The 27,444-nt window shown below is 57.6% G+C and overlaps 1 protein-coding gene across 7 annotated transcripts; it reads right to left on the reverse strand.

Annotated features, from left to right (window-relative positions):
- Positions 1-255: 255 nt before the first annotated feature.
- On the reverse strand, positions 256-22,213 carry EXOC3L1 (exocyst complex component 3 like 1). 7 transcript variants are annotated; one of them, XM_030581722.1, is made up of 13 exons: positions 22,023-22,212; positions 20,007-20,167; positions 17,176-17,395; positions 15,750-16,428; positions 15,441-15,558; positions 12,865-12,990; positions 10,733-10,833; positions 9,714-9,824; positions 9,253-9,394; positions 6,950-7,072; positions 5,491-5,677; positions 3,275-3,399; positions 256-1,367 (listed from the first exon to the last, which is right to left on the reverse strand). In XM_030581722.1, exons 1-13 carry the CDS (start codon positions 22,066-22,068, stop codon positions 1,116-1,118), a joined length of 2,391 nt encoding a protein of 796 aa, XP_030437582.1. In that variant the 5' UTR covers positions 22,069-22,212; the 3' UTR covers positions 256-1,115. The 7 variants fall into 7 exon arrangements, with proteins under 7 accessions (XP_030437582.1, XP_030437589.1, XP_030437587.1 ...); XM_030581729.1 differs by having other exon boundaries at positions 15,750-16,062; positions 22,023-22,211; XM_030581727.1 differs by having other exon boundaries at positions 5,522-5,677; positions 22,023-22,211.
- Between the last annotated feature and the right edge of the window lie 5,231 nt (positions 22,214-27,444).

Consider the following 27,444-nt stretch of genomic DNA (forward strand, 5'->3'; position numbering starts at 1 on the left):
AGGGAAGAGGTGGGGCAGGGGAGGTTCCGGTACGCCAGCTGGAGTGTCTGATTTAAATATTACAAAGTTGGCAACTCTAGCTGCAAGACTGTTTGGATTTGTCTATGTTATAATAACTAGGCAGGGAAGGAATCGATTTGAACTGGTAAATGTCAGTACACATTGATTTCACCCCACTCCAATGAAAAACATTTCCCTCGATAATCACTGAAATGCACTGATCGGCAAAGGAAGAACAACGCTGCTGAAGTTCGGCTTTGAGTTTGATTGAAAGGTCTTTACTGTGTATATTCTGGGATGTTGACGGGTTGTCTCATAATGGCATTAAAGCTTTAACTGGGGGAATCTCAACGTCCACTGTCACTAAATAATTGTTGTCTGACCCCTCCACTGTCTGACTCCCCCCTTCCCCCCTCATTTTCTGCAGCTGTGAACATTTAAATAGATCAAAATAAAAAAATGCTTCAACATCAATATTATGCATCAGAATTATAAACCAGGAACTGAATTCTGCCCAGCCCAGTTAGACCCTGCCAGGCCCTGCTCTGAGCTGGCCTCCAGCACAGCTTGGGAACAGACTGCCCTGGGCATGCTCCAGTGCATGGGAGTGGGGAGGGGAGGGGAAGGGCAGTTGTGGCTGGACCTGGGGATGGAATCCTGGGGAAATTCCCTTTCTGCTCCCATAGCTCTGTGATGCTGCCATGCTTGCCTGCCTTGGTTGGCCCATCCCCCCTGCAGGCTCTGGGCTGCACATACCCTGGGAGGGCTGAGCAGAGGGGGCAGCTGGAAAGCAGCCTGGAGCAGAGGCCTGGAGACCCAAATGGACAGAGCTGAATCTGGTGGTTTAATAGTTTAGGGCCAGACCTACAGCTGGGTTCAGCCCATCCAGGGTTATGTGGCCCAGAGATTAGTGGGCTGAGGGCTCCCTGGCGCCAGCAAAGCAGGTGCCAAGGTGTCAGCCACCGGGGAATAGGTGTGGAAGCCTCTCCTCTCCTCCCTGCACAGCAGGGCTGAAGCCCAGGCTTTCCCTGCCACGTCTCTGGAGCCCAGACAGTGCCTCATACACGGCAGAGACCCAGTGTCTCTGCCCAGCCCCACCCAGGGCCTCTCAGAGGTCAGTTATTCAGAGAAACCACTGGCCAGGGCAGGCTGCAGACAGCCGGGCTGCGGCGTGCGTGTCTCAGGCACACTTGCCCTTGCGAAGGCAGAAGGGAAGCTCCGGAGCCGGGACCAGGATGTTGCTGAAGATGGGCTGGTAGTTTTCGGGCAGGGACTGTGGATTCTGTGCCATCATTTCCAGCACCACGTTCCGGACCTCCTTGGAGACGTCGCCCCGCAGATCCAGCAGGATGGAGATGTGCTCGTCGCTGTGGGGAACAGGAAACCAGAGACTGAGACACCGAACCCCTTACCTGCTGCTACCGCCTGGGCCCCGGGAGCTCACATGTGGGACCTCCTCTCAAACCCACACCTCTGAGGTCCCCCTGAAGTGACTGACAGCACGCTGCAGCGCCTGGAGTGACGGGTACTGCACTGAGGGGAGAACCCCACAGCATCGTCTGTTTCCTCCAGGTGTCCTATGCAGGGACCTACAAAATTCATGGCTGTGAAAAACATGTCACGGACGGTGAAATCTGGTTTCCCCCACGAAATCTGGCTATTGTAGGCAAGGGCGGATTTCCAGTAAGGCACAGTAGGCACATGCCTAGGGGTGCCAGCGTTCTAGGGATACCTAAAAGTGAAAAGTGGGTTAAAAGTTTCAGTTTTTATGGAAAACACAGAGGTCAGTGAAGGCGGGGGGGGGGGGGCGAGGCACTGAAGATACTGTTCCTAGGGATGCATAAGGTGTAAATCTGGCCCTGATTGTAGCGGGGCCGTGGTATTGCCACCCTTACTTCTGTGCTGCCTTCAGAGCTGGGCAGCAGGAGAGCAGTGGCTGCTGGCCAGGCAGCCAACCCAGAAGCCAGCAGCAGTGCAGAATAAGGCCACCAGCAGCAGTGCAGAAGGCCGCCAGCAGCCAGCCCAGAAGCCAGCAGCAGAGTGGCTGCCAGCAGCAGTGCAGAATAAGGATGGCATGCGATGGTATTGCCACCCTTACTTCTGTGCTACTGCTGGCGACGCCGCTGCCTTCAGAGCTGGGTTCTTGGCCAGCAGCTGCCACTCTCCAGCCGCCCATTCTGAAGGCAGCACAGAAGTAAAGGTGGCAATACTGCAAGCCCCCCCTCACTAGCCTTGCAGCCCCCCATGTGACCCTCTTCTGGATCAGGCCCCCCATGGTTACAAACACTGTGACATTTACAATTTCAGTATCTCAAACCCTGAAATTCAAGTGTTTTGAAAGGCTCTGACCATGAAATTTACCAAAATGGACCATGACTTGGAAAGTCCCTAGTCATGCGGCTGCATTCCTCCTTCTGCGTCCGGTGTGCTGGGGCAGGCTGAGGCGCCCAGCCAGCAAAGCCACAAACCGAAGCTCGAGCATTTGTTGCTAAATAATAGACTTTTTGCAAAAGCAAAATCACCCTTTTTTCTTTCTTCCAAATGTTCTCGTTTGGGCTGATTTGGAATATCGAATGTTGGCCATTTCGCTTCTCTCCTTTCAGCACTTTGGCCCCTGAGCACAAGTGAATGAAAGGAGGAGTGGGGGCTCTTCAGGGAAATGTCTTTTCTTTTCTTTTATCCCTCCATTTTTGTTCGGTGCTGGGAGTTTTCAAACCACCCTCGCCGCCACCAGAAGAGTCAGAGCGTAGCACAAGGAAAGAGAGGGTGAGATCCACCCCCCACCCCACCCCTGGCCACCAGTCATTGCTTTATCTCGCATGGGGCCAAAATGAACGAAAGAGGGCGGGGAGCCCAAAAGGTCAACATTTGGAAATAAAACCAAACTCCTGTGAAAATCATCGCATAATGGGCACCTGGCTCTGGGCTGGGCTCAGCAGAGGGGAAACAATCTCCCCAGGACCCAGGGGCTGCTCTCTGCCAGTCTGTGCCGCACCGATTCAGTGACTCTCTCTTCTGTGCTGCCCACAGGTGAGCCTGGGTGGAGTGGCCAGCGCCAGCCGGCCTGTCCGTAGCTGTGCTTAGAGGCTCTGTCCTGTGGCTATCAGCGATGAACAGGATTGCGAATACCTCTGGAGAGGTGCATGCCATGGGGTGGGGGTTCAGGCTTACACGGAGACAGCCCGTGTGAAGGCAGCTCCCCCTACTGGCAGGGCAGGACCGCCCCATGGCCGCCCTGTGTAACGGACCTTTCCCGTCGCGCTGGGTTTGTTACCTGATGTCGGGGTATTTCTTCATAAATCCCAGGACCTCCAGGCTGAGCAAGGCTGGGTCCTGGAGGCGGATGAGCTCCTGGAGGGCAAATATCACCTCGAGGGTCTGCTCGCTCTCGGCCAGGCCCTGCAGGAAGGAACCAGCCAGCACAGGGAGCATCAGGAGCAGGCCAGACAAACAGCACCGCCCCAGGGAGCCACAGAGCAGCATTGTGCCAGCAGGCTGGCCCCCAGCACCGGCTGGAGAGAACTCACCAGACACGCTCAGCAGCCAGGCCTGATGCCCATGGGTGCAGCTCAGTGTCTGTCATAGAGTCATAGACTCTAAGGTAGAAGGGACCATTATGATCGTCTAGTCTGACCTCCTGCACAATGCAGGCCATAGAACCTCACCCACCCACTCCTGTAACAAACCCCTGACCTATATCTGAATTACTGAAGTCCTCAAATCGTGGTTTAAAGACTTCAGGGTGCAGAGAATCCTCCAGCACTCTCTGGGCTGATGTGCCCATGCCTGACTCCCGCCCCACAGGCCTAAGAGAGGGGCGATCCAAACTCCTGCAGCCAGCTCTTGGCTCGGCCTAGCATTGAGGGGGTGCCTCCTAACCCGATCTGGGCAAAATGGTTAGCTGCCGAACAACGCTGGTTTGGATTCGTGAATCTGTGTCATGGTCACCGAAGAGTTTCGACCAAACCGAACCAGTGGAAAGGTTCCAGGCTTGTCGAAAGGCAACGTTTCGACCTGATGAGAAAAACTGGTTTTGATTTCAGGCATTTTGATAGAAGGCAAAGGAAAGGAGGACGTGAGTCAAAAAACGGCCGGTGGGGGAGGCGGCCAGAGGTGACTGTATCAGCTTAAGCCTGGTGGGTAGCATGCGACCCTAGCACATGGGAGATCCAGTTTCAGTTCCCTGAGGCAGGGTTTGAACTGGGGTCTGCCTGGTTGCAGGAGTGCCCTATCCAGTGGGCTATGGGATATTCTGCAGCAGGGCTGTCTCAAGCTGTGTTACTTTGTATATTTCAGTAGCACATGGAGCAGGGACTTGGGTCTCCCATATCCTAGATCAGGGCTGGGCAAACTTTTTGGCTCAAGGGCCACATCTGGGAATAGAAATTGTATGGCAGGCCATGAATGCTCACAAAATTGGGGCTGGGGTGTGGGAGGGGGTGAGGGCTCTGGTTGGGGGTGCGGGATCTGGGATGGGGCCAGAAAGGAGGAGTTCAGAGTGCGGGAGGGGACTCCAGGCTGGGGTGGGGGAATAGGGTGCGGGGGGGCAGAGGGCTCTGGCTGGGGGTGCGGGCTCTGAGGTAGGGCTGGGGATGAGGAGTTTGGGGTGCAGGCGAGTGCTCCAGGCTGAGACCAAGGGGTTTGGAGGGTGGGAGGGGGATCAGGGCTGGGCAGGAGGTTGGGGGTGCAGGAAAGTGTGCAGGCTCAATCTTGGGGTGTGGCCTCTGGGGTGGACCTAGGGGCGAGGAGTTTGGAGGATGTAGGGGGGTGAGGGCTCCAGCTGGGGATGCAGCTGAGGATGAGGGGTTTGGGGTGCAGGAGGGTGCTCCGGGCTGGGATTGAGGGGTTTGGTGGGTGGGAAGGGGATCAGAGCTGGGTCAGGGGGCTGGGGTGGGAGGGAGGCTCAGGGGTGCAGGGTCTGGGTGGCACATACCTCAAGCAGCTCCTGGAAGCAGCAGCATGTCCCTTCTCCGGCTCCTACGTGGAGGCGTGGCTAGGCGGCTCAGCACACTGCCCCGTCCGCAGGCATCTCCCCTGCAGCTCTCATTGGCCGTGATTCCCGGCCAATGGGAGATGCGGGGGTGGTGCTTGGGGCGGGGGCAGCTTGTAGGAGCCAGAGGGAGGTCGTGCCGTTGCTTCCGGGAGCCACACATAGTGGACCCCAACCCTGCTCCCCGGCTGGAGCACCAGAGCGGGACAAGCCCCAGACCCCGCTCCCCAGCAGAAGCTCAACGGCTGGATTAAAATGGCTGGATCCAGCCTCTGGCCCATAGTTTGCCCACCCCGTCCTAGATGCACCAGGCGAGAATTGTTCTCACACGCTTTCCCTGGCCCCATGATCACCCCCTGCCAGTGTGAACGACTATGAATTGCAACTGGGGAGGGCAGCAGACAATTCCCTCTCCCTGTGTGGCTGAAATGTTTCTGTCTGCCTCCATCTCAGCTGGCAGCCATGACCGCCTACTGGCGGTACTGACCCACAGGCCTGACCTTGTGTCTCTGGGGCTGCAGCTTCCCTCACCAGGTTGTGGAAAAGCTCCCGCAGCTGGGAGGCATCCTGGAGCAGCCGGGTGGAGAGCTGGATCCGCTCCTCGGCACTCCGGCACACCATCTTCTTCTCCATGAGTGCCCGCATGTAGTGATTCATGACCAGGTGCTCGCTCTCGGCCAGCAGGAACTAGACCCCGGCAGGAGGGGAGAGCGGGAGACAGAAAGACATGAAGGGGAGAGGGGGGACATGGGGCAACCGTAGCCAGCAGCAGTGTGGACTGAGTGGGTTTCCTGCCAGGCAACATGGCAGCACAGGGCAGGGAGCCACGGCAGCCCCTGGCACCCCTCAGCAGCACCTGCAGCAGCCTGGGTATCTCTGCGTGAGGAGAGCAGACAGGCCCGGCTCCGCGGGAGGGGAAGGGCTACATGTCTACAGCAGCTTGGCTGGGTGGCCTACAGGAGGGATGAAGCTGCAGGGTGATCCCGGCAGGAGGGGGAAGGAGTGCGTAGGGCACCCCCAGGGGTGGCGCTGGCAGCACTGGGGTGCAATTTGGGACAGGAATGGGTGGCTGAGCGTCGGGGGCCTCTCCTAGCAGTGAACCGAGCTGTCTCCCAAAGCTGAAGACCTGAGGAAGAGCTCTGGGGAGCTGGAGAGCTCGTCTTGCTCACTTTCAGAAGCTAGTCTAATAAAAGATATGACCCCCACAATCTCCCCAAGGCAGATGCAACGCCCCATCAGCCGGGACAGGCCAGGAGCCCAGCAGGCCTCCTGAAGGTTACAGACAGCATCCATGTCTGCATCTGTGGGGCATGGGGAGAGAGAGCCCTCCAGCAGCTGGGCACTCTGGGGCCAGGAAGGAGCAGCTGGGGCAGGTTATTCCAGTGCTGCCCCTGCCCCCCACTTTCTCCCCTCCTCTCTCCAGCCCCAACCTGCTCCCCTCAGCCTCCTTGCTTTCACTGTCCAGCCCTGCTCCCTTCCCCGTGGCTGGGCTATGCCAGCTGACTCCATTACCCACGTGGGGCAGGGTCTGAGGGTGGAGGGCAGGGCTGGCTTGCTCTCCAGCCCATCGCTCTGGGGCTACCCCTTGTGCCACTGCTGCTCCTGCCTGCGGAGAGCTGCTGCCTCCACGGTCACCTGCTCCTCGGAACGTAGCCAGGACGCAGGAATGTTCTACCTCATCTGGCCCCTGCAGAGGGGCAGCTCCAGTCTGAAAACCAACTGCTTTGACCCCCAGGAGGCCAGTTCCTCCCCATCAGCATCTCCAGATCCCACTGGCCCTGCTCCCACCCCACCAACAGGCACAGGGCTAATGCAGTCCCAGTGGGAGGCACCCTGCCTCCTGGAGTTCCCCAGTGTGCAGAGGGCATGCTCAGCACCCCGCCAAGGGGAGCCAGCCACACCAACTCCACGCAAACGGCTCGACAAGGAGAGGCCCCTGGCGCCTCTGGAGCGCCGTACCTTGAAGACGGGGTTCCTGACGTGGGAGAAGTCTCTCATGTACTTGTCGATCACCTCGCACATGCTGTTCACCAGCTGGGCCCCAGACAGCCACTTGCGGGACGGCAGCTGCACGTACAGGGGCTGAAACATACACAGCAGCCACACGGCGTCACGCGGAGGCTCAAGCCCATCCAGACTGCCTTGCTCCTGTTCCACTGGTATCTCGGTGGGGGGTTAAACAGCAGCTACTCAAGACAGGTACTTTTAAATCAGCAGGTCCAGATAACTTGCATCCAAGAGTTTTAAAGAGCTGGCCGAGGAGCTTGCTGGCCTGTTAGTGTGGTACCCCTCCCCCCTGCACTAGCAGGACCGAATGCTGCCCTGGGGAAGGAGACAGCCAAGGAGAGGGCAGCTCGATCCGGGGAGGGGCCGGGGGCTTGGAACCCACCCACAGGATCAGTTGGAAAAAGCTGTTCGAGAAGGAGACGACTTGAGGTGCTGAGCTAGCGGGTGAACTGGAACTGGGGTAGGAGGGGAAGTGATAAAAATAACAGAAGAACAAATGCAGGGAACTGGGAAGTGAGCAGGAGGCAGGCAGGAAGGAAATAGGAAAGGTTGCAGGTCGGAAGTAGCGGGAAGAAATAGAGCTGGGTACATGAGCAGCCCTATTAGAGCAGGGCCGGAGAGGGAAATAAAACCTCCGGCCACGCTGGAGAGAGTCTCAAGGCAAAAAGGAACGGCAGTGGAACCAGTGCGAAGGGACTGAGCGGAAAGCTGTGCTGCCTGCAGACAGATCCTGGAAGCAGCAAACGAGACCCACCCACAAGGGCCCTAAAGGACATGGACAGACAGAGGGACCATTTGAACGTCTATTGATGGATATAGTTCAAAGGTCCCTAAGGGAGACCAGGCGTCTCGATAAAATTGGGACCGTCTCGATATTTAGGTGTTTGTCGCGGTCTGGACACAATTTGTCCCGATATTTTGCTCCACCGGTAGCACTCGGCTTCTTTTTTCTCTCTGCCAGCGGAAACACCGCCCCACCCCCATGTGTCCTGATATTTTCTTGCCCTCACCTGGTCACCCTAAAGGTGCCTAATGGACACATGAGGGCCGGCGAGGTGAAGAGCCCCCGCCTGTGGATAAACTCAGTGGAAAGAGGTCCAGGCACAGGAATATCGAATCTATGGAGCACTTCAAGCCGAAGAGAAGCAAAAAACAGGCCAGGATTTACAGCCCTGGAGAAGAAAAGCTGATTCTGCTCCGAAGTGACACAGGTTATTGGTAAGAAATGGCTTTTGTTCTTGTTGACTGCACTGCATTTGGTACTAGCAGCACAGGGCGTACACAGAGGTTAACGAGTGGGTAACCTGTGCTGTAGTAAGGCTTTGCAATAGTCTATATTATTTATGCTCCTGGTACAAGATGGGAGTTTTCCCTTATAAAGTCCTAAGAATTTAAAAGGATCCCTTTTGTCTTGGTTGACTGCCTCTCCTCACAGCGCAGCCTAGCCTCGCCGGGTCTGTGGGGCAGCACATCCATGTCCATTTTCTGTAAGTTTGGAGCAGTGGGAACACTCCAGACGACTGGAAGAAAGCTATCGCTCTGCCCTATTTTAAAAAGGGTAAAGGGGCTGACCTGGGTTGCTATCGCCTGCCATCAATTGCTAGGCAAGATAATGGAGCAGCTGATACCAGACTCAGTAGGGAATGAAAGGAGGGTAATGTGATTAATACCAATCAACATGGGCTTCTGGAAAATTGATCCTATCAAAACTAACTTGAGCCCTTTTGTTGATGTGGTCACATGTTTGGTTGACGAGGGTAATGGCGGTGCCGTAATATACTTTGACTTTTTGAGGTGTTTGATGTGGTACTGCACAATGTTTGTTTAATAAACTAGCACAGGGGTAGGCAACCTATGGCACGCGTGCCGAAGGCAGCACATGAGCTGATTTTCAGTGGCACTCACACTGCCCAGGGGGCTCTGCATTTTAATTTAATTCTAAATGAAGCTTCTTAAACATTTTAAAAACCTTATTTACTTTACATACAACAATAGTTTAGTTACATATTATAGGCTTAGGGAAAGAGACCTTCTAAAAACGTTTAAGTGTATTACGGCAACACAAAACCTTAAATGAGAGTGACTAAATTAAGACTCGGCACAGCATTTCTGCAAGGTCGCCGACCCCTGAACTAGAATGATCTAAAATGAACAGGGCCCACATTAACCCGGTTAAAAACTGGCTAACTCCTGCAGGGAATCACTTCTTGGCCCTACGCTGTTCCCGGCCTGCAGCCCCTCCTGGACGTGTGTACCTGCAAATCCAGCAGCAGCTCCTCCAGCAGCAGCCGGCAGGCCTTCTTCTGGGCCCTGTCCAGCGCAGTCTGCAGGGAGGAGGGGATTTCAGCGGGCTTGGCCAGAGATGCACTGCCAGGGTGCAGAGTGGAGATGGAAGAGCTGGAAGGAGAAAGAAGGAGCTGAGGGATGGACAGCTGGGGCAGAGGGCCTGGGAGAAGGGGAGCATGGTCTCTGGAGAAAGGGGAGAGGAGCTCTGGGGAACAGGGAGTGGAGGGCAGGGAATCAGGCCTAATGGTGAGGATATGGGCTCTGGGGAAGGAGTCAGAGCCAAGACGGGAGTGCAGGGGCTTTGGGGAAACAGTGGGTCTCGTGTCCTTGGGGGCGGGGGCTCTGGGGTAGCAGTGAGCGGAATCTGTGCCCAGCGTGGGGGCAGAGGGGGGGTCGTAGGGAAAGAGCTGCCAGTCCCCTGCCAGGTTACCTCAGCGCCATGTTGTTGTTGAGCAGGGCCAGCAGGTAGGAGATGTAATGCTTGGGCATGGATCGGTCCTTCTGGTGCTCCTTCCCGCACTCCCCCAGGGCCTCTCGCAGGCTAGGACGCAGCACATGGGACCATGAGGGCTGGCAGAGAGGGGACCGGCCCTGGAGCTGAGGGCACCAGAGACTCTCTCCATGGGAGCCCTCTGCCCCTGGCAGCAGCCGCTGGGGGCCTGGGTTTTCCTGGGTGGGTGAGGCTGTGAAATGGGCTCTGAGCCCTGCACAGAGCCCAGTGGCTGTGCAGATCAGCCTGGTGCCCCTCGGGCATTGCACAGCTTGGCACGTGCTCAGCCTGGGCGATCCAGACTCCGTGGTGCTGATGTCTGGAAGCTCCTGGCGCAGGGCATCCCAGTGTGTGTGTGTGGGGGGGGGGGGCTGGGCAGGCTGGAGCACAGGGCCCCGATCCTGAATCAGCTGGAGCAAGCGATGCTGCGCAGTCACCAGGGAGCTGGGGGAGCAGGGGATGTATCCCGCTACAACGAGGGTCACATTTCCTTATTCCCCGTCTCACCCTGCCCCACCCACCCATGCAGGGGACAGGACACGCCATGGGGCACACCTAGGGCTCCTGACCCCCTCCCATGCAGCAGCCAGGCTGTCCCCGCTGTGCCCCACATAGCGCCAGCACCTGCAGGAGAAGGCCAACAAGGTCCATGGAGGGAGAGGGAGAGGGGCTGCGGAGAGGTACCCAGGGGGAGGGTCCTTAGGAGCCATGGCACGAGGCTGGGGGGACGTGGGCTGAGTACCCAGGAAAGGCGTGCTCAGTGAGGGCAAGATCCAAAGGCCGCCCCAGCCCCTGGGTGCCCGACCCTGGAATGGCCCAGCACTCCAAGACACTGCAGTACCCTGGCCTGCCCCCCACCCGAGATGGGCAGCATGGGATTCCGCCAGCCTTTGCCATCCTGTCCTGGAAGGCAGGCCTCAGGAAGTGGGGTGGGGGGGCACCCCAAGGACACCACTGACCTGATCAGAAAGGCCTCCAGCTCGTCCATGGCCATAGCGTAAACTTTCTGCTGCAGAGAGTCCGTGACCAGGGACGCCACCCGGATGTTCTCATCCAGCATCTGAGCAGGGAGAGCAGGAAGTGGGGTTACTGGCTCCCCCCACATCCCCGGCCGGGGCGCCGGCGCTGCTTGCTCGTGAGGCTGGACGCCTTGGCCCCCAGCCCTGGGCTGGCTGGCCTCATCCCTGTGCTGCCCCAGTGCCAGGCAGGGCAGAGGGCAGGGGAGGTTGGTGCTGCTCAGATCCTCCAGGGATCTGAGAAGCCATGAGGGCAACCTCCCTAGCCCAGCACAGCCCAGCTACCGCAGGGGAGAATCCCCCAGCCCAATCAGTACAGGAGCGGCAGGACTGACCCTCCGGCAGAGTCACCTCCCGAGGGGGGAAAGGCAGGTCCTCCGGGGAGCCCAGAAATGGGCCAGCCCAGTGCAAGGTCTAGGGCACAAGCATGGAGGGAGGAGCAGGTGCCCCAGGGTTCCAGGTGACCCCTAGCGATACGGGCCCAAGGCACAGAACAGCTCTGCAGGCGGAAAGCCCGATGTGCCAAGAGTGCTTGGGTAATGAACCGCGGCTGGGGGCAGCACCCTGTGCCCTGCCCAGCTTCTCACAGGGCACTACCAGCTCCCTTTCCCTCCTCTGCCCCCTCATAGGGCACTCCCAGCCCCCTGCCCAACCCCGTCACAGGGCACTCCCAGACCCAATGCCCTGCCCGACCCTCTCACGGGGTATTCCCAGACCCCTGTCTGACCCCGTCACAGGGCACTCCCAGCCCCAATGCCCTGACCAACCTCCTCACAGGGCTCTCTCAGCCCCCTGCCCAACCCCCTCACAAGGCATTCCCAGCTCCAATGCCGTGCCCGACCCCCATCACGGGGCACTCCCAGACCCCTGCCCCGCCCTGCCTGGCCTCACAGGAAATTCCCACCCCGATGGCCTGCCCGACCCCTCACAGGACACTGCCAGGCCCCTTGCCCTCCTCTGCCCCCTCACAGGGCACTCCCAGCCCCCTGCCTGACCCCCTCATAGGGCACTCCCAACCCCCTGCCCGACCCCCTCACAAGGCAGTCCCAGCCCCAGTGCTCTGCCCGACCCCCTCACAAGGCACTCCCAGCCCCCTGCCCCACCCTGCCCGACCCCTCACAGGGCACTCCCAGCCCCCTGCCTGACCCCCTCATAGGGCACTCCCAACCCCCTGCCCGACCCCCTCACAAGGCAGTCCCAGCCCCGATGCCCTGCCCGACCCCCTCACAGGGCACTCCCAGCCCCGATGCCCGGCCTGACCCCCTCATAGGGCACTCCCAACCCCCTGTCCGACCCCCTCACAAGGCAGTCCCAGCCCCGATGCTCTGCCCGACCCCCCTCACAAGGCACTCCCAGCCCCCTGCCCCGCCCTGCCCGACCCCTCACAGGGCACTCCCAGCCCCCTGCCTGACCCCCTCATAGGGCACTCCCAACCCCCTGCCTGACCCCCTCATAGGGCACTCCCAACCCCCTGCCTGACCCCCTCACAAGGCAGTCCCAGCCCCGATGCTCTGCCCGACCCCCTCACAAGGCACTCCCAGCCCCCTGCCCCGCCCTGCCCGACCCCTCACAGGGCACTCCCAGCCCCCTGCCTGACCCCCTCATAGGGCACTCCCACCCCATCTGGCCCCCTCACAGGGCACTGCCAGGCCCCTTGCCCTCCTCTGCCCCCTCACAGGGCACTCCCAGCCCCGATGCCCGGCCTGACCCCCTCACAGGGCACTCCCACCCCGATGCCCTGCCCGACCCCCTCACAGGGCACTCCCACCCCATCTGGCCCCCTCACAGGGCACTGCCAGGCCCCTTGCCCTCCTCTGCCCCCTCACCGGGCACTCCCAGCCCCCTGCCTGACCCCCTCACAGGGCACTCCCAGCCCCCTACCCCGCCCTGCCTGGCCTCACAGGGCATTCCCACCCCGATGCCCTGCCCGACCCCTCACAGGACACTGCCACCCCCTGCCTGGCCCCCTCACAGGGCAGTCCCAGCCCCCTGCCCCGCCCTGCCCGACCCCTCACAGGACACTCCCACCCCCTGCCTGGCCCCCTCACAGGGCAGTCCCAGCCCCTGCCCCCCACCTGCATGACGATGATGGGCAGGGCAGACTGGAAGAAGCCCAGATGGTCCATTTCTGGTTCCTCCTCTCGGAACCACTCCTTGAGCTCCACCTCCAGCGTGCGCCGCATCCACTCAGTCACGCTGGCCTGCCCGCCGGGAGGACAAAGAGGTGAGACGGGAGGCCGGGACCCTGCTCTGCTGCAGGATCTCTGAATGCCCTGGGGTGGCCACAGCCGCCCTACTGCTGAGACTGCAACGGGGCTGATGTTTAAAGCCGAGCCGCTCTACAGACACGCGTGTGCAGTGAGATGGGGCTGCAGACCAGGCTGCCCCCCTCAGGGGCCGGGTGAACATTTGGGATTATTTGCTCAAGGGGCTCCTGAGATACGGCCCAGCCCCCTCTCCCCCAAACTGATCTGCTTTCCCATAAGCCTTGGTTTGCAGAGCTAGAGGAAAAGCTCCAGGCAGGAGCCACGTCCAGCTACACTCCCTGCACTGCCTCCGCAGAGCCCCCATGTCCGGGGCCAGGAACCGGCTCCCAGCGCCGTTCACTCAAAGCTATAGGACTCCCTGCCTGGTTCTAGGGAGTGGTGCACAGGGCTGCGGTGAGCCAGGCCTGGAGTGCCAGCGCAGGCCAGCCGCCGGCCAGGAGGGCAGCCCAGCCTTGGCATCCCTAGCTAGGGTGGCCTGGCCATCCCTAGGCAAAGCATGGAGCAGCCTGAGCCCAAAGACGACGGCTGGCGACTGGCACGGGCCTCTCCTCACAGCCAGTGCTGTCTGGGTGCCAGTGCCTGTGGGGCACCCGGCTGGATTCAAAGCAGAAGGGCACGAAGCTCCCGGTGCCACACCTGGCAGAGCTCGCCGATGTGCCTCCCTGCGTGCCCTAGCGCCTGCTAGTGGAGGTGTCTCCCACCACAGGGGCCTGTGCCCATGGGGGAAGCCAGGGGATGGGGGCACAGCAGAGAAGAGGATGGCTCAGGCTGGCGGGTAGGACTGTCTCTCCAAGCAGCACTACCATGTGCTGCGAAAGGAAGGCATCCTGCTGACGTGGTGCTGAGGGAGCGGGCACAGGGCAGGCAAGGTCAAGGGCATGTTCTTTAGCTGGCCCGGCTCAGGGGGCAGCAGCATTTGTCTCTGTTCCCCCGCAGTCGCTCTGGCCTGGGGGGGTGAGGCCGTGGGCTGGAGGGTGCGCAGGGCAGAGAAGCAGCTCCGGAGCAGGGCACAGCTGCAGTGACAGAGGGGCTGTGCCCACGGGGGGCAGCTGGGGACGAGGCCACAGTGGAAGCTAAGGAGGAAAACTCTCAGCAATGAGAGCGGTTGCAGAAACTCCACGTTTGCCTTAGTTGGGAGCTGGCAGAACCCTCCTGAAGGATCACAAGAACTTGTGGTGGTGGGCAACGGCGCGAAACGAGCTGGAGCCTGAGTCCACCCAACCCAAGCGCCCGGTTTGTAGAACTCAAGGCCTGTGTCACGCTCAGGCCTGGTAGACAAGAGAGCTGGGTAATCAATTAACCAAAATGGGCTTGTCGGAAATGAAGCCTAATTAGTGCACAGAATAATTCTGGGCTGGGCTGTTCCACCCACTGCTCCCTTGGGGGCCTTCGAAAGACGCTGGGGGGAAAGGGAGGGAGTGGGCTTCACCATCATGGCTGCCACCCCTGCTGTCTCCTGGGCTCCCAGGATCCATCGTGATGTCATTGTGCCAGGGGTTCTGACCTGATCGGGCCAGAGGAAGGGACCCAGATCAATCCTGAACACTAGCTGGGAGGTGAGAGTTTGTCACCTCCCGCTCCCCTTTTCCTTCCCTCTTGAATTTCCTCTTCCCTACCTCTCTCCTCTTCCCTTCTGTCCCACAAGTATCTGGCTTAGTCGGCCGACGCGGTAGAGTTTGCAACACTGCTGTTAGCCAGGGACCAGGGAGGCAGTTAAAAGCAATGCCCTGCACAGCCCAATGCTAATACCAGCTTGCCAGATCTCGGAGCGGCTGATCGGCCCATGGGCTGGGCCCGTGTTTCTCCAGCAGCCAGGCTACCAGTGAGAATCGGCACCCGAGACACATGCTGCATTTTCTCTCTTTGCTGTTCTGTCCTCTCCCCTTTTGTGTGTCTTGCTTTGTCTTCTCGCAAACAGGATCGGACTATACCAGCAGCAGCAACAGCTCCAGCCCATCCCTACTAACTTCTGCTCTTTGCCACGGAAGGACAGTCATTCCCACCTTTCCACCCTTCCTTCTTGTCTGTCTCTTCAACCAAGGCTTACAACGGTTGTCACTGCTGAGTTTGCCGTGGGACTAAGCAGGCTGAGGTCTCTGTGTGCCAGCCCCCGAGCCTCATGTAACGTTATCTAAGACTAGATATTAACACAGCTGAACCCGGGGGCAGCGGAATGGGCTCTTCCTGCAGGGAGCTTGGCATGGGGCAGAGGGCGAATGAACGAGGGGGAGGGGCCTGCAGAGCACACAGCGCTCTGTGTGGCGGGGGGCGGCGGGCGGGAGAGACACACTGTCATGACTCGACTCTCAGGTTTTGCTAGGCCCAAAATGGGTAACTAGCCCAGCGTGGGACACTTGCTAGCACATCCTCCCTAGCTCACTCACCTTGACTTTCCCCACATATTTCCTCTCCATCTGCTCCACCACCTCTGGGGACACCAGGGGGCCCAGAGTTGACACGTCCACCTCGGGGAGAAGGTCTGGGTGACCCATCATTTCCGGGCTGCGGGTAGGAACAAGAGGAGCCAGTGAATAACACCACATGCTCCAGGCGGATGGATGACTTCCAAATCGAACTTTCACATGCCCACGGGTGCGCGCGCGCACACACACACACACACACACACACACCCTCTCCGCCAGCCCAGGGCTCCTCACACACACCCTGAGCTCCCCCCGCAGCCTGGCACTGACCTCTGGTACACATGCAGAACCCAGCTGAGGAGCATGAAGATCTCTTGCTTGTCCAGGTCCCTGCTGAGGATGTCCTGCAGGTAGTCGGAGAGGCCCTGGTGGTACATGTGGGTGCAGATGCTGAGGATGTTGTAGTGAGGTGGGCAGCACGGCACCATCAGGTCTTTCACCACACGCAGCTCCACCAGGATGTTGCTCTGCAGCGTGGCCAGGTGCCGGCCCAGTCCCGGGCCCTTCACGTCCACATGAGCAGCCTTGAAGTGGGCAGCAGCGATGGTCTCCTGCATGACCTGGTAGAAGCGCTGCCTCCAGGCTTTGGGGCGCCCAGGGGCGGGGAAGCGGTTGGCATGGGGACCCAGCAGCAGGGCATCATCGACACTCTCTTCTCTCTCAATGATCCGCACGGCGGAGACGAAGAGGGCTGGGTCCTCCCGCACCAGCCTCACGCCGCCGCCCACGATGTGCCACAGCTGCTGGGCCAGTGCGTCGCTCAGCTCCTGCAGGCCAGCGAAGAAGGACTCCACCACGCCCAGGGCCTGGTCGCTCGGGAGGCTACCGCTGCTGTGCAGCTGGGAGGTGATTTCCTCCCGCAGGCGCTCCAGCGCCATGAGCCCGGCGTGGGCCTCCAGGAGCTGCTGGCCGTGGAGGAGACGGAGGGACTGGGCAAGGAGCTCGTGTACTGTGCGGAGAGGAGAGATCCAACAGTCTGGACCCCACGGGAGCTGGCGCCCGGCTGCTCTGCATGGACGGCAGCAGGGCTCAGCGCTGGGCACATGGGATCCCACGCTCAGCGCAGGCGAGGAGGAGAGACACCCTCTGAGCAGGCCCCCTGGAAACCTCCTGCGGCCCCCCACAGGCAGTGTTAGCTGCCTGCCTGTGCCCGGCACCATGCTGGGCAGCTGCTCAGATGGTGGGGTGGGCACAGGACAGGACTGGCACTCCCTGAGCAGGGAGCTCCTGGCTAGAAAACCTGGGTCCTACTGTCGCCAGACAGGCAGCAGCACTCTCAGGACGTGCTTGGCCAAAAGGGCCCATGCCTGGGACTCTGTGGGAGCAAGACATGCCCCTGGCAGGCGCCGCTGTGCCCACGCCCCTCTCCTTGCCAATGGGGACTTTGTTCATAGACCCGCGTCCGTCTGCTGAGACCACGTGGCTACAAGGGCGTAGCCAGGCCTGCGCCGTTGTGGGGCAACTCTGCGGAGCCCTGGGAAGCCTTGGGCCTGGGGAGGCCCTCGTGGGGCTGGGTGCTCTTGCGGTTAGGAGCAAGGCTGGGCCTTCCCTCCAGCCACCTGCCTGACAGCGGCCCAGGACCTGGCTCCTTCAGCCACCTGCGGGGCTCAAGGCAACAGGGCAGCCAGGCCCAGCGCCCGCGCAGGAGCAGTGCCGCACACCAGGGCACGCTGAAGCCTGGCTCGGTGCCCCTTACCTGAGGAGAGCTGGGGCAGCGCCCGCACGACGGCAGCCAGCTGCGCGTGCTCCGTCACCACAGCCCGCAGCGGCGCCAGCCTCAGGAAGCCCTCGGCACTGCCCAGCAGGTGCCATCGCACGGCACAGAGGTCCTGACGCACGCTCCGCACGTCCCCAGCCGCCGAGCGCAGCTGCTCCAGCCCGGCGCTCACCCCCTCGAGGTGGGACTGCACGGTCGACTGGCAACACACAGAGCAGGGATGGTGAGCGATGTCCAGCCCCAGAGATATGGGGAGAACCTACCCACCTCCACCATGCTCCCCCAGTGCCTCCTACACAGCCCCTCCAGACCCCCCCCTACTCCCCTGACCCCACCCTACACAGCCCCTCCAGAACCCCCACTCCCCTCACCCCACCCTACACAGCCCCTCCAGACCCCCACTCCCCTAACCCCACCCTACATAGCCCCTCCAGACCCCCCACTCCTCTAACCCCTCCCTACACAGCCCCTCCATACTAGCCCACCCTACACAGCCCCACCAGATCCCCCACTCCCCTGACCCCACCCTACACAGCAGCTTCAGACTCCCTCCACTCCTCTCACAGCCCCTCCAGACCCCCACTGCCCTGACCCCTCCCTACATAGCCCCTCCAGACTAACCCCACCCTACACAGCCCCACCAGACCCCCACTCTCCTGACCCCTCCCTACACAGCCCCTCCAGACCCCCCGACTCCTTATGCAACCCCTCCAGACCCCTACTCTCCTGACTCCAGCCTACACAGTCCCACTAGACCCCCCACTCCCCTGACCCCACCATACACAGCCCCTTCAGACCCCCCCACTCCCCTCATCCCACCCTACACAGCCCCTACAGACCCCCACTGCCCTGACCCCTCCCTACACAGCCCCTCCAGATTAACCCCACCCTACACAGCCCCACCAGACCCTCACTCCCCTGACCCCTCCCTACACAGCCCCTTCAGACCCCCACTCCCCTGACCCCACCCTACACAGTCCCACTAGACCCCCCACTCCCCTGACCCCACCCTATACAGCCCCTCCAGACTCCCCGACTCCCCTCACCCCACCCTACATAGCCCCACCAGATCCCCCACTCCCCTGACCCCACCCTAGACAGCCTCTCCAGACCCCCCACTCCCCTCACCCTACCCTACACAGCCCCTCCAGACCCCCCAACTCCCCTCACCCCACCCTATACAGCCCTCCAGACCCCCACTCCCCTGACCCCTCCCTACATAGCCCCTCCAGATTAACCACACCCTACACAGCCCCTCCAAACTCCCCCACTCCCCTCACCCCACCCTACACAGCCCCACCAGACCCCTACTCCTCTGACCTCACCCTACACAGCCCCTTCAGACCGCCCACTCCTCTAATCCCGCCCTACACAGCCCCTCCAGACCCCCTCTCTCCCCTCACCCCACCCTACACAGCCCCTCCAGACCCTCCTACTCCCCTAACCCCACCCTCCACAGCTCCTCCAGACTCCTCCGACCCCCCCACTCCCCTGACCCCACCCTACACAGCCCCTCCAGACCCCCTCACTCACCTAAACCTCCTACACAGCCCCTCCAGACCCCCTACTCCCCTGACCACTCCCTTCACAGCCCCTCCAGACCCCTGCCAATCCATAATTGCTCTCTGATCCAGAGACTTTTTTATGGTAACTGCTAATGGCAGTATAATGTGGGTGTGGGAAGCATGGGAGCAATACTGGTGGGGCAGCAAGTGTGGGAGGGTGGACTTAACACTGGGAGAGGGGAGTGTTGGCACAGTGAGGGTCAGTGTAATACTGGGGGAGGGGTCGGTGGGTGCAGGGAGGTTGGGAGTAATACCAAGGGAGGGGCAGGTAGCTGCAGTACTGTGTGGGAGGGGTATGTCCATGGGGAGGATGTGTTGGTGGGGGAAAGATGACGATTTGGGGGGCTGGGGAGTGGGCTGCCCCCTTCAGATGTTAATCGTGAGGTGCATGTCGTAGCCACAGCCGCCGTGGCCCTGGGGGAGTTTGCCGTGCCATGGCGGTACCCAGAAATCCCATCCCATTCCGTACCCACTCTCTTCCGCATGGCTACTGGGTTTAGACATTAGAGCCAGTCCAGCCAGGAGATTGTCTCCAAGAAGAGCAAAGAACAGCAGCTCCACCCCCTGGCATCCCCCTGCCCGCTGCCCCAGCATAGGAACTGCGGTATTCCGCTGCCTGGGCACGGGCCCAGGGATGAAGCCTGGGTCTCTGCTCATTCTGGTGAGGAGCCGGTGCTGGCAGTGATGCTTATTAGTCAGTTGCCCCCTCCCCCACCCCTTTTTTCTTTTTACATTGAAAGGTTGAGCTCACAGGCCAGTAAGTCAAGTCACGGGCACGTGATCAGAAAGCCTTGGCCTCTGCCATGTCATTGTGATTCGGGACAGACGTGCGTTTTGGTCGTGGCCCCAGTTCAGTGCCATCGCTGCAGCCTGCCCTTGCTGTGGTGGGAGAGGTTCCAGCCAGAGAGCAGCGGTCCTTTTCCTACAAGCTGCGGCTTCTTCCAAAAATGCCTCTGACTTTAGGCCTGCAATTTCTCCCACTAAAGGCAAGTTTCCTGAAAGAACCAGAAAAAGCCCTGGGCTCGGTTCTGGGAAAGCTGAGCAGGGTCCTGGGGTGTTTTCGTACTTTGTAATGGCTCCGGTATGTTTCTGTGCTCCCGCCATGAACAATTCCAACCTACCCTGCATAGCACCAGCTGAGAATTGGTTTCAAATGGACTAAGTATTGGTAAATGGCAAAAGCTCCCCTGGGGTAAGGAATCCCAGGCCTCTCTGGGCCTAAGGCCCCCTGCAACGAGCACCCACCTTTAGCCGGGATTGGATCGAGCTGTTCCGCTGGGCTTCCCGGCTCCGGTAGTGTCCCAGACCCTCCAACTTGTCGGGGCGGTAAAACACCCCCGAGGCCCATTTCAAAGCAGCTCCTCTTGCTAGCTTCTCAGCCTTCTCCGCTTCTGGCCATTCCTCATCTAGGGGCAACGTTATCAGTTAAGAAAACAAACCGGAGTCTCCTTCGCAGACAGGAAGAGCATTTCCACTCCAGCTGCTTCCCCAGGATGGAGGCACAGGAAGCAGGGTGTGGATGTACACACGCCTGCACAAACGGACATGGGGACAGGGACAAACAGGCACACATGAGGCTGTGGGGACACACGGGCGCTCAGCTACTACCATGGTGAGAGACCTTATAAAATCCTAGAAAAATGAGCCTAAGGCCAGCCAGACGCACAGTAGGGGACGGGGACAGACAGGCACACGTGTGCACAGGCACACCCCAGAGGGTATGGGGACCTAGGGATGGACACATACACATGGGGACAGCCAGACGGAGTTGCTAAGTGTCCCTCTGCCTGCCTGTGTGCACGGCCCTACTCCACACAGCCCCTTCCTGGCTGCCCCAGAGCTCGTGCGCCCAGTATGATGGCTGCACAGAGCACGGAGGTGCCCCGTGCTGTGGATTTGCCGTCTGGGAGCCGCCGATAGGGGCCTGCAAGCGAGGTAGTGACTCAGCAGGAAAGATACAGCCGCAGCTGGCAAGGACTAAGTGACCAAGCAGGGAACGGGGCAGGCTGGGGTCAGTCCAGTCCTACCCACTGGGCATGGAGCCTGCCCCTCCCCCGGCATCACCCACCGCTGCCTCTCCAGTAGCTGGTTATGGCCTCTCCCCTGAGCACCGTGCCAGGGAGGGGCAGCTCAGCTGAGCTAGAAACTAGGAGTGCCCTGAACGCTGCCCCAGCTCCAGACACAGTGGGGGAGAAATGCAGGTCCCCGAACCAACCTAGAGGCATGTTGGAGGACGCCTGGCCCTGGGTGTCTCTTCAGGCTCTTAACAAGCCTGGTTCTGTGTGCCTGACTCAGACGGGATCTGTGAACCAGAGCCGCCCTCCCCAGGTCCTACGCCCCTCGTCTGCGGAGCAGCGCAGACCCAGCTGGGGACGCTGCCTGGCGCCTGGCCTCTCCCAGCACTGCTGCTCTCCTGGCCAGGCACTGATGATGCCATGGGTGTGCGAGGGGCTGGCACAAGATTCTTCCCCAAACTCGGTGCTGCCTCTCCTGTCACTTCCATGTCCCCGCATTGCCAGCAGCTCCCCCCACGCAGCGGCCCGTGGGATTGGCAGTAGCTATTGACACGGTGGCCACGCCTAGCGTCTGCCAGGGCAGGGCACCGCCAGGCCCAGGAGAGTGGCAGAACGGCAGCCCAAGGGTCTGGGGGCAGGAGGAGATGGATTTATGAGGAACGTGAGAGAGCTTTGGGACAAACCAGCTGACACGGGGCAGAGGTGGCGGCAGCTTGCTGCCGGGTGGGAGCGCTGCACAGGCCGAGAGGTTATTCACAGGGTCGCTCACGGGGCTGTGATTAGGGGCAAGGGAGGACGCAGGCTGGCTACGGAGGAAAGCTGCTTGCCAGTGAGACTGTGGAGTCGCTTCCCAAGGGAGCCCCAGTCCTGGGATATTTAAATAACACCGGCCTAATACCTTGACCTGCACTGTAGGAATAGATGCTTTGCCATATAAGCCCCCTGCTCCATTCCATCGCTCTCTTCCCAAGGGCAGGGCAGAGGCAGTGATCCTAAACGTACCCAGATGGCAGGCAGAGGAGATGTACACCCCCCCCAGGGGCAGGGGATTACCCCCCATCCTCACTGCAAAGGGCAGGAGAGCCTACCCCACCCTGACTGGGAAAGGATCCTGGCCAGGGACAGATGACTGAGACCCCCCACCCCCAGACTTGGAGCCAGGTTTCCCCATGGTCACTCCAGTGCAGGGAGTCCCTGCGTGAGCCCTGCGCCCTGCTGCCCTCCCTCGAGCTGCAGTTCTCCTTACCTCTGGGGCTGCGGGAGTCCTCCTCCTGTTCTGCAGACATGCCCATGGCTCCAGCCGCTGTGTGCAGGGTTCAGAGGACAGGGCTGGGCTGAAGAGAGGAAGCACAGCCAGCAGTTTCCTTCAGTGATTCCACTCACAGCTCCTCAGGGGCTCATTGTGTTACTGCAGACACACTCAGGATGGCGGGGGGAGGCGGGGGGAGCGGGGAAGGGGGAGGAAGCTCATGCTCTTGACATTTTTCACTCTTTGTGAATGTAAATCGTTCCATGCACAGTGTCTCGCTGGGGGCGGACTGTGTGTGCATAGCTGTTTGTGCATGCCTGGGTGTACATGTCTTTGCATGGCAATGTGTGCCTGTCATGTGCACACGGCTATAGGGGTGCATGCTACATGTGCTTGGCTGTGTGTACATGTCTGGGTGTGCAGGGTGTTGTGGCTGCCTTTGCAGAGGCATATTTCCCTTGATGTACCATGTGCACCTGTATATTTTTGTGCATGGATCCAGGTTCCTATGCATGTAAGTCCGTGGTGGATGTCTCTCCAGATCTCTTATGCCTGCTATGTGCTGTTGCCATATGCTTTTGTATGTGGCTGCCTGACTGTACAACATGTGTGCATCTGTCTGCGTGTGGCTGCCTCTGTTCATACCACATGGGCTGTGTGTCTTGGAGCGTGCCTGCGTTCCTACTCTATGGGCATGTGTCTGCGCCACTGGCTGCTTGTGTGTATATTGTAGTCCACCACAAAAACCTGCCTAGCATGGAGTTCAGGTTGCTGACATCCATCCCAAAATAACAGACATACAGGGAATCCCAAGGTAAGGGGCTTTCAGCAGCTTGAGAAGTCACTTTGGGAACAGGAGCTGTTCCTAACCTGCTTTCTGAGTCCAAATCCACCCGCTTCCCAGGGTTTGGTTTTATGAACACGGAAATGAACAACAACACAACCTTCTCGCCAGGCTGGGATGCTCCTAGAGTTCCTCCCTCAATCAAAACTGCTCAGCCCGCACCCTAGATCCTCTCTTCCCACTGAGCCACTCCCATCTCCTGGATGGAGCAATGAGTCGCCTGCATCTGCAAGTCAGTAGGATTCATGTAACCCTTTCCAAGAACCCCTGCTAACTGGGCACGATGTTTCAGGCAATTCTGGAGAATTACACCAAAATAATGGTGAAAAGCTATGGATATTACCACAAAATTATCACAGAAAGGGAAAGAAGAAATGCAGAAGGCCATTGCAAATATGTACACAATGCCAACCAAAAATATTTGACTTTTACCATTTTTGCATGAATTGTAAAGATACCTTCATACTTCAGAGATTGTATTTCGAGCTATCCCACTAAATACACAGCATCACCCAAACACAGTACAGTATTCCTCTGGAACAAACAGCACTTGTTAGGATAATTGACCAACTCTAAATGTGACACAGAAACTTGTCAACCAGACCTTGAAATGCAATATTATTTTGCAAAATATAAAACTGGGCACAGTTCCTAGATTCGTAGATCTTAGGAGCAGAAAGGATCACATGGGATCCCCTTGTTGTTCTTCTTGCATCACATGAGGCAAAAAAACCCCATAACTTGTAATTCCTGCATTAAGCCCAAGAATTTGTGGTCATCTCAGGAAGCCGATGAGGTTTAATGGAAATGTTTTCAGTGATGGAGAATCCACCCCTGAAATGGCAGGTAGTTCTAATTATTAAATCCCTTCTCTGTTCTGTGCCTTATGTCCAGTTTGAATTTGTCTAGTTTAACTTCCAGCCACTGGATTTCGTTCTGCATTTATCTGCTAGATTAATGAGCCCCCTGCTTTCAGAAATCTCCCCATGTAAGTACTGACAGACCATGAGTACGGCACCTCTTCATCTTCTTTTAGATACAATACATAGACCAAGCGCCTTAAGCCTCTCACTCTAATTATTCTTGCAGCGTTTTCTGAACCCTTCTTGAAATATGGACACCAGAACTGGACACCATATTCCAGTAGTGGTCTCACCTGTGCTACACACATATGTAATACCCCTGCTTGATATTCCTGCTCATACGTCCAAGAATTGCCTTAGTCCTTTTGGCCACAGCGTCACCCTGGGAGCTCATGCTTGATTGGTCTCCACCATGATCCCTAAGTCTTTTTCAGAGCCACTGTTTTCCAGGATACAGCCTCCCTTCCTGTAAGCATGGCTGGCATTCTTTGGTCCTACATGCTGGACTTTGCATTTGACTGTATGGAAATGTGTATGATTTGATTGCACCCAGCTAAGCGAACCAGATCATGCTGTATGAAGGTTTACAGGTATAGCCATACTGGCAAACCCTCCTATAGCAGGTGCACTTTATACCAGCAAAGGAATGCATTTGCTGATATAGTTCATACTTGTTCCCTGAGTGAAATAAATTTTTAGACCAGTATAACTGTGTGGAAATATCGTAAAAAAAAAAAAATCATATGCTAATCAACAGTTCTATTCCGGCAAAAAATTTTAGTGCACATCTGGCCTTCCTGACCTGTCGTCCTCATTATCTACCATTCCAGCAAGGTTTGTGTAATCTGCAAACTTTATCAGCGACGAGTGTATATTTTCTTTTAAATAATTGATAAAAATAACAAATAGCATTGGGCTGAGAACTGATCCCTGAGGTTCTAAAAACTCTCACATTTGGTGAGGATTCCTTTGAACAATTCAAGTCTATCAGTTAGCAGGTTTCTAAGCCTTTTAATGGTTGCTATAATAGGTTTCATGTTATACTGGTTTTTAATCACAGTTGAAAGTATTTAAAATTTGATTTCTCCTTTGTATTTATGTGAGTGTAAGACTTAAAATAGTATGTATGAAAGGGGAAATGATTTCTAAAGTTTGTGAAAGAAAACTCAACTCAGGACTTTCTGTATTTTTATGTTTTGTGCTCATTAGGAATTTTGGCCAAAGGGAATCACTAACCTCACTGTACACAACTTCATCCAAGGAGATGTACATAATGGATCTGGTATTTTTCATGTGCACACGCTGGATTTGCCCCGGGAAAAAAACAGTAAAAACGAAGAGTCTAGCTAGCCATAAATCTGTATTCAGCAAGAGTTTGCTTCATACAGGAGGCATTTGTCAGAGTAAATCACACCCTGGAGCTCAACTTTCAAAACTTTGCCAGGTGCCAGATGTGCTCCAGGACCAAGAACTAACACGAGACCAAACATGAAATATCCAAGGTGGACATCATTAGCCCTAAGCCCAACCCAGAGGTGTCAAACCAAATATGCAGTGGCTGTGAGGTCACAAAAACCAGTGCAGAGATGACAAAAGCTACCCTGGATCCATGGGGAAGACTTATTTGTGATCTTGGCAGCATGCACTTGTTTCAGTAAGCTTGGTTTGTCAAATACTTCCCAGTGACTGGAGCCAGATCTGGACTCTGAGGGGACTTGGTTATAAATACCCACTGAGAAGCAGTGGTGGATTAATGATTTGCCACCCCTAGGCCCCATATGAACTTGTTTTAGTTTTTTTACAAATACGTTTGAACTAAAATGAATCTAAATATAATTGAAATAATTGAACATTTACAAGTTTTATTATAAATAAAATTACAAGTACAGCGGACCCTCGCTTGAATGCGAGTCTGTATAGCGCGATTTCGCTTATAGCCCAGGACTACGCATGGATCCAAAACTGAGAACTGCTTAATTTCTTCCTTCCAGTCATATTATTAACATTTAGGACTCTCGTGAGTATGTTTACTAAGTGGCATCGCGCCATCATTGGCAGTTTCAATACACGCTATGATTGGTAGAATCGCTACATCACTGATGCCGTGATTACAAAAATTCTGCTATTATAAATTTGCCACCCCTGCAAATTTGCCACCCCAGGCCTAGGCCTCGTCGGCCTAGGTGACGACACGCCGCTGCTGAGGAGCTGCGCAGGTATCACTGCTGCTTTCAGGCTCTGGGTCAGCCTGTGACAGACTAAGCTTTGCAGGGACTCAACCGTGAAGGTTGTTTTGCTTGGTACCAGCTAGATCACAACAACGCTGAGGCAAAACACCTGCTCATGCTGGCAGTTGTGCTTAGTTGTCTAGAACAGAACACAGGCTAACGGTGCAGCTTTACCACCAACTATTGAATATCTGAGACACACCCTAGAGGCTTACGTGTTGCACGGCACCCAGATGCTGACAGGATTCCACTCTGGCTCAGGCACTGGAAAAAACTCCCTGAACTTTGATCATTTTTAAGTCCAATAAATTACTTTTTGGAAAGCCCTTTAACTAGGTCTTGCCAGTTACTCTGGGGAGACCGGACCTGGAAATGGTCTCAGGAGCAGGGGTGTTTATGATAAATACAGATGACAGCTATTAGGTGATAATGTGTTGATCAACTGCAATACCCACAAGCACCCTGCCTAGCATGGGAAGCATCACAGAGCTTAATGGGGCTGTGAGATCACAGCTGATGGAAGATGGCCAGAAAAACCAAAGCATTTTGCCTCTAGGTATATAATGACTAGTGAAAAGAACCATGTACCAGGGCTGGGCTGGGAAAACAACGAAAACTATATTTCCAAATACTGGGCCAGATCTTCAGCTGGTGTACCTCAGAAAAGCTCCATTGATTCCAGTGTATTTATTTCATCTGAAAAATGTCCTGAGATCTATTTCTATTTGTGAATTCTCCCTCAGCCTGTATAAGACAGAGGCATAATTTACAAAAGTGTTAAATATTTTTTTAGGGCTTGTAGCGAGGCGGTGTGGCTCCCCTCCCCCTCAGGGGGGGTCGAGCCCCGTCAGTCATCCACGGGGGCGGGGCCGCTGAGCGGAAGCCCCGCCCCTCAGAGGGTCAGGCGTTGATCTGGAAGAATAAAAGCCGGGCCCCAGCCTTCAGTTGCAGGTCTGCCACCGGCAGGAGCAGACGTATCCGCCGACGCCCGTAACTGGGAGACTGCCCAAGCCAGAGGCCGAGACCAGGAGCTGCCAGAGCTGCCTTGCCCCTACTACGGCCCTGAGGAACCCCCAGACCAGGCTTGGCCCGCCTTCCCCGAAACATTATGGGACCTGCCGCCCAGCCCAGATTGGGAGGAACTGATGGTCCTGGATGTCCCCGGAACGGAGGCCCCGGACCAGGTAGGAGTAGAGGGGGAATTAGGAAGTAGCCTGGGGGCACCTGACTCCAGTCAGGCTGCAGAGCTACCGTTGCCAATGTCGGTGTGTTTTGGTCAGGATCCCCACTGACCACCGGTAGCGGTGATGGCCACTACCAGGGCCCCGGGCTGGAACGCAGAGGAGTGGGTGGGTCTGCGTTCCCCCTGCCACCCGTATCCGGGTGGCAGACTCCCTCTGTCTCTGGCCTAAGGCCACTGCTCGGCCCTGCCCCAAAGGGCAGAGCTAATTGTAACTGTGTTTGGTGCTCTGCCCTGCTCCAAA

Source organism: Gopherus evgoodei, chromosome 12 (assembly GCF_007399415.2).
Source record: "Gopherus evgoodei ecotype Sinaloan lineage chromosome 12, rGopEvg1_v1.p, whole genome shotgun sequence".
Lineage (NCBI taxonomy): Eukaryota > Metazoa > Chordata > Testudines > Testudinidae > Gopherus > Gopherus evgoodei.

Bases quoted from the DNA above. Each gene is read 5' to 3' on its own strand.
- EXOC3L1 (XM_030581722.1), bottom strand. From the start codon at position 22,068: ATGGGCATGTCTGCAGAACAGGAGGAGGACTCCCGCAGCCCCAGAG. The intron at 20,168-22,022 runs GTAAGGAGAACT...CGTTGCCCCTAG, and splicing joins GGACTCCCGCAGCCCCAGAG to ATGAGGAATGGCCAGAAGCG. The intron at 16,429-17,175 runs GTAAGGGGCACC...CTCTCCGCACAG, and splicing joins GCTGCCCCAGCTCTCCTCAG to TACACGAGCTCCTTGCCCAG.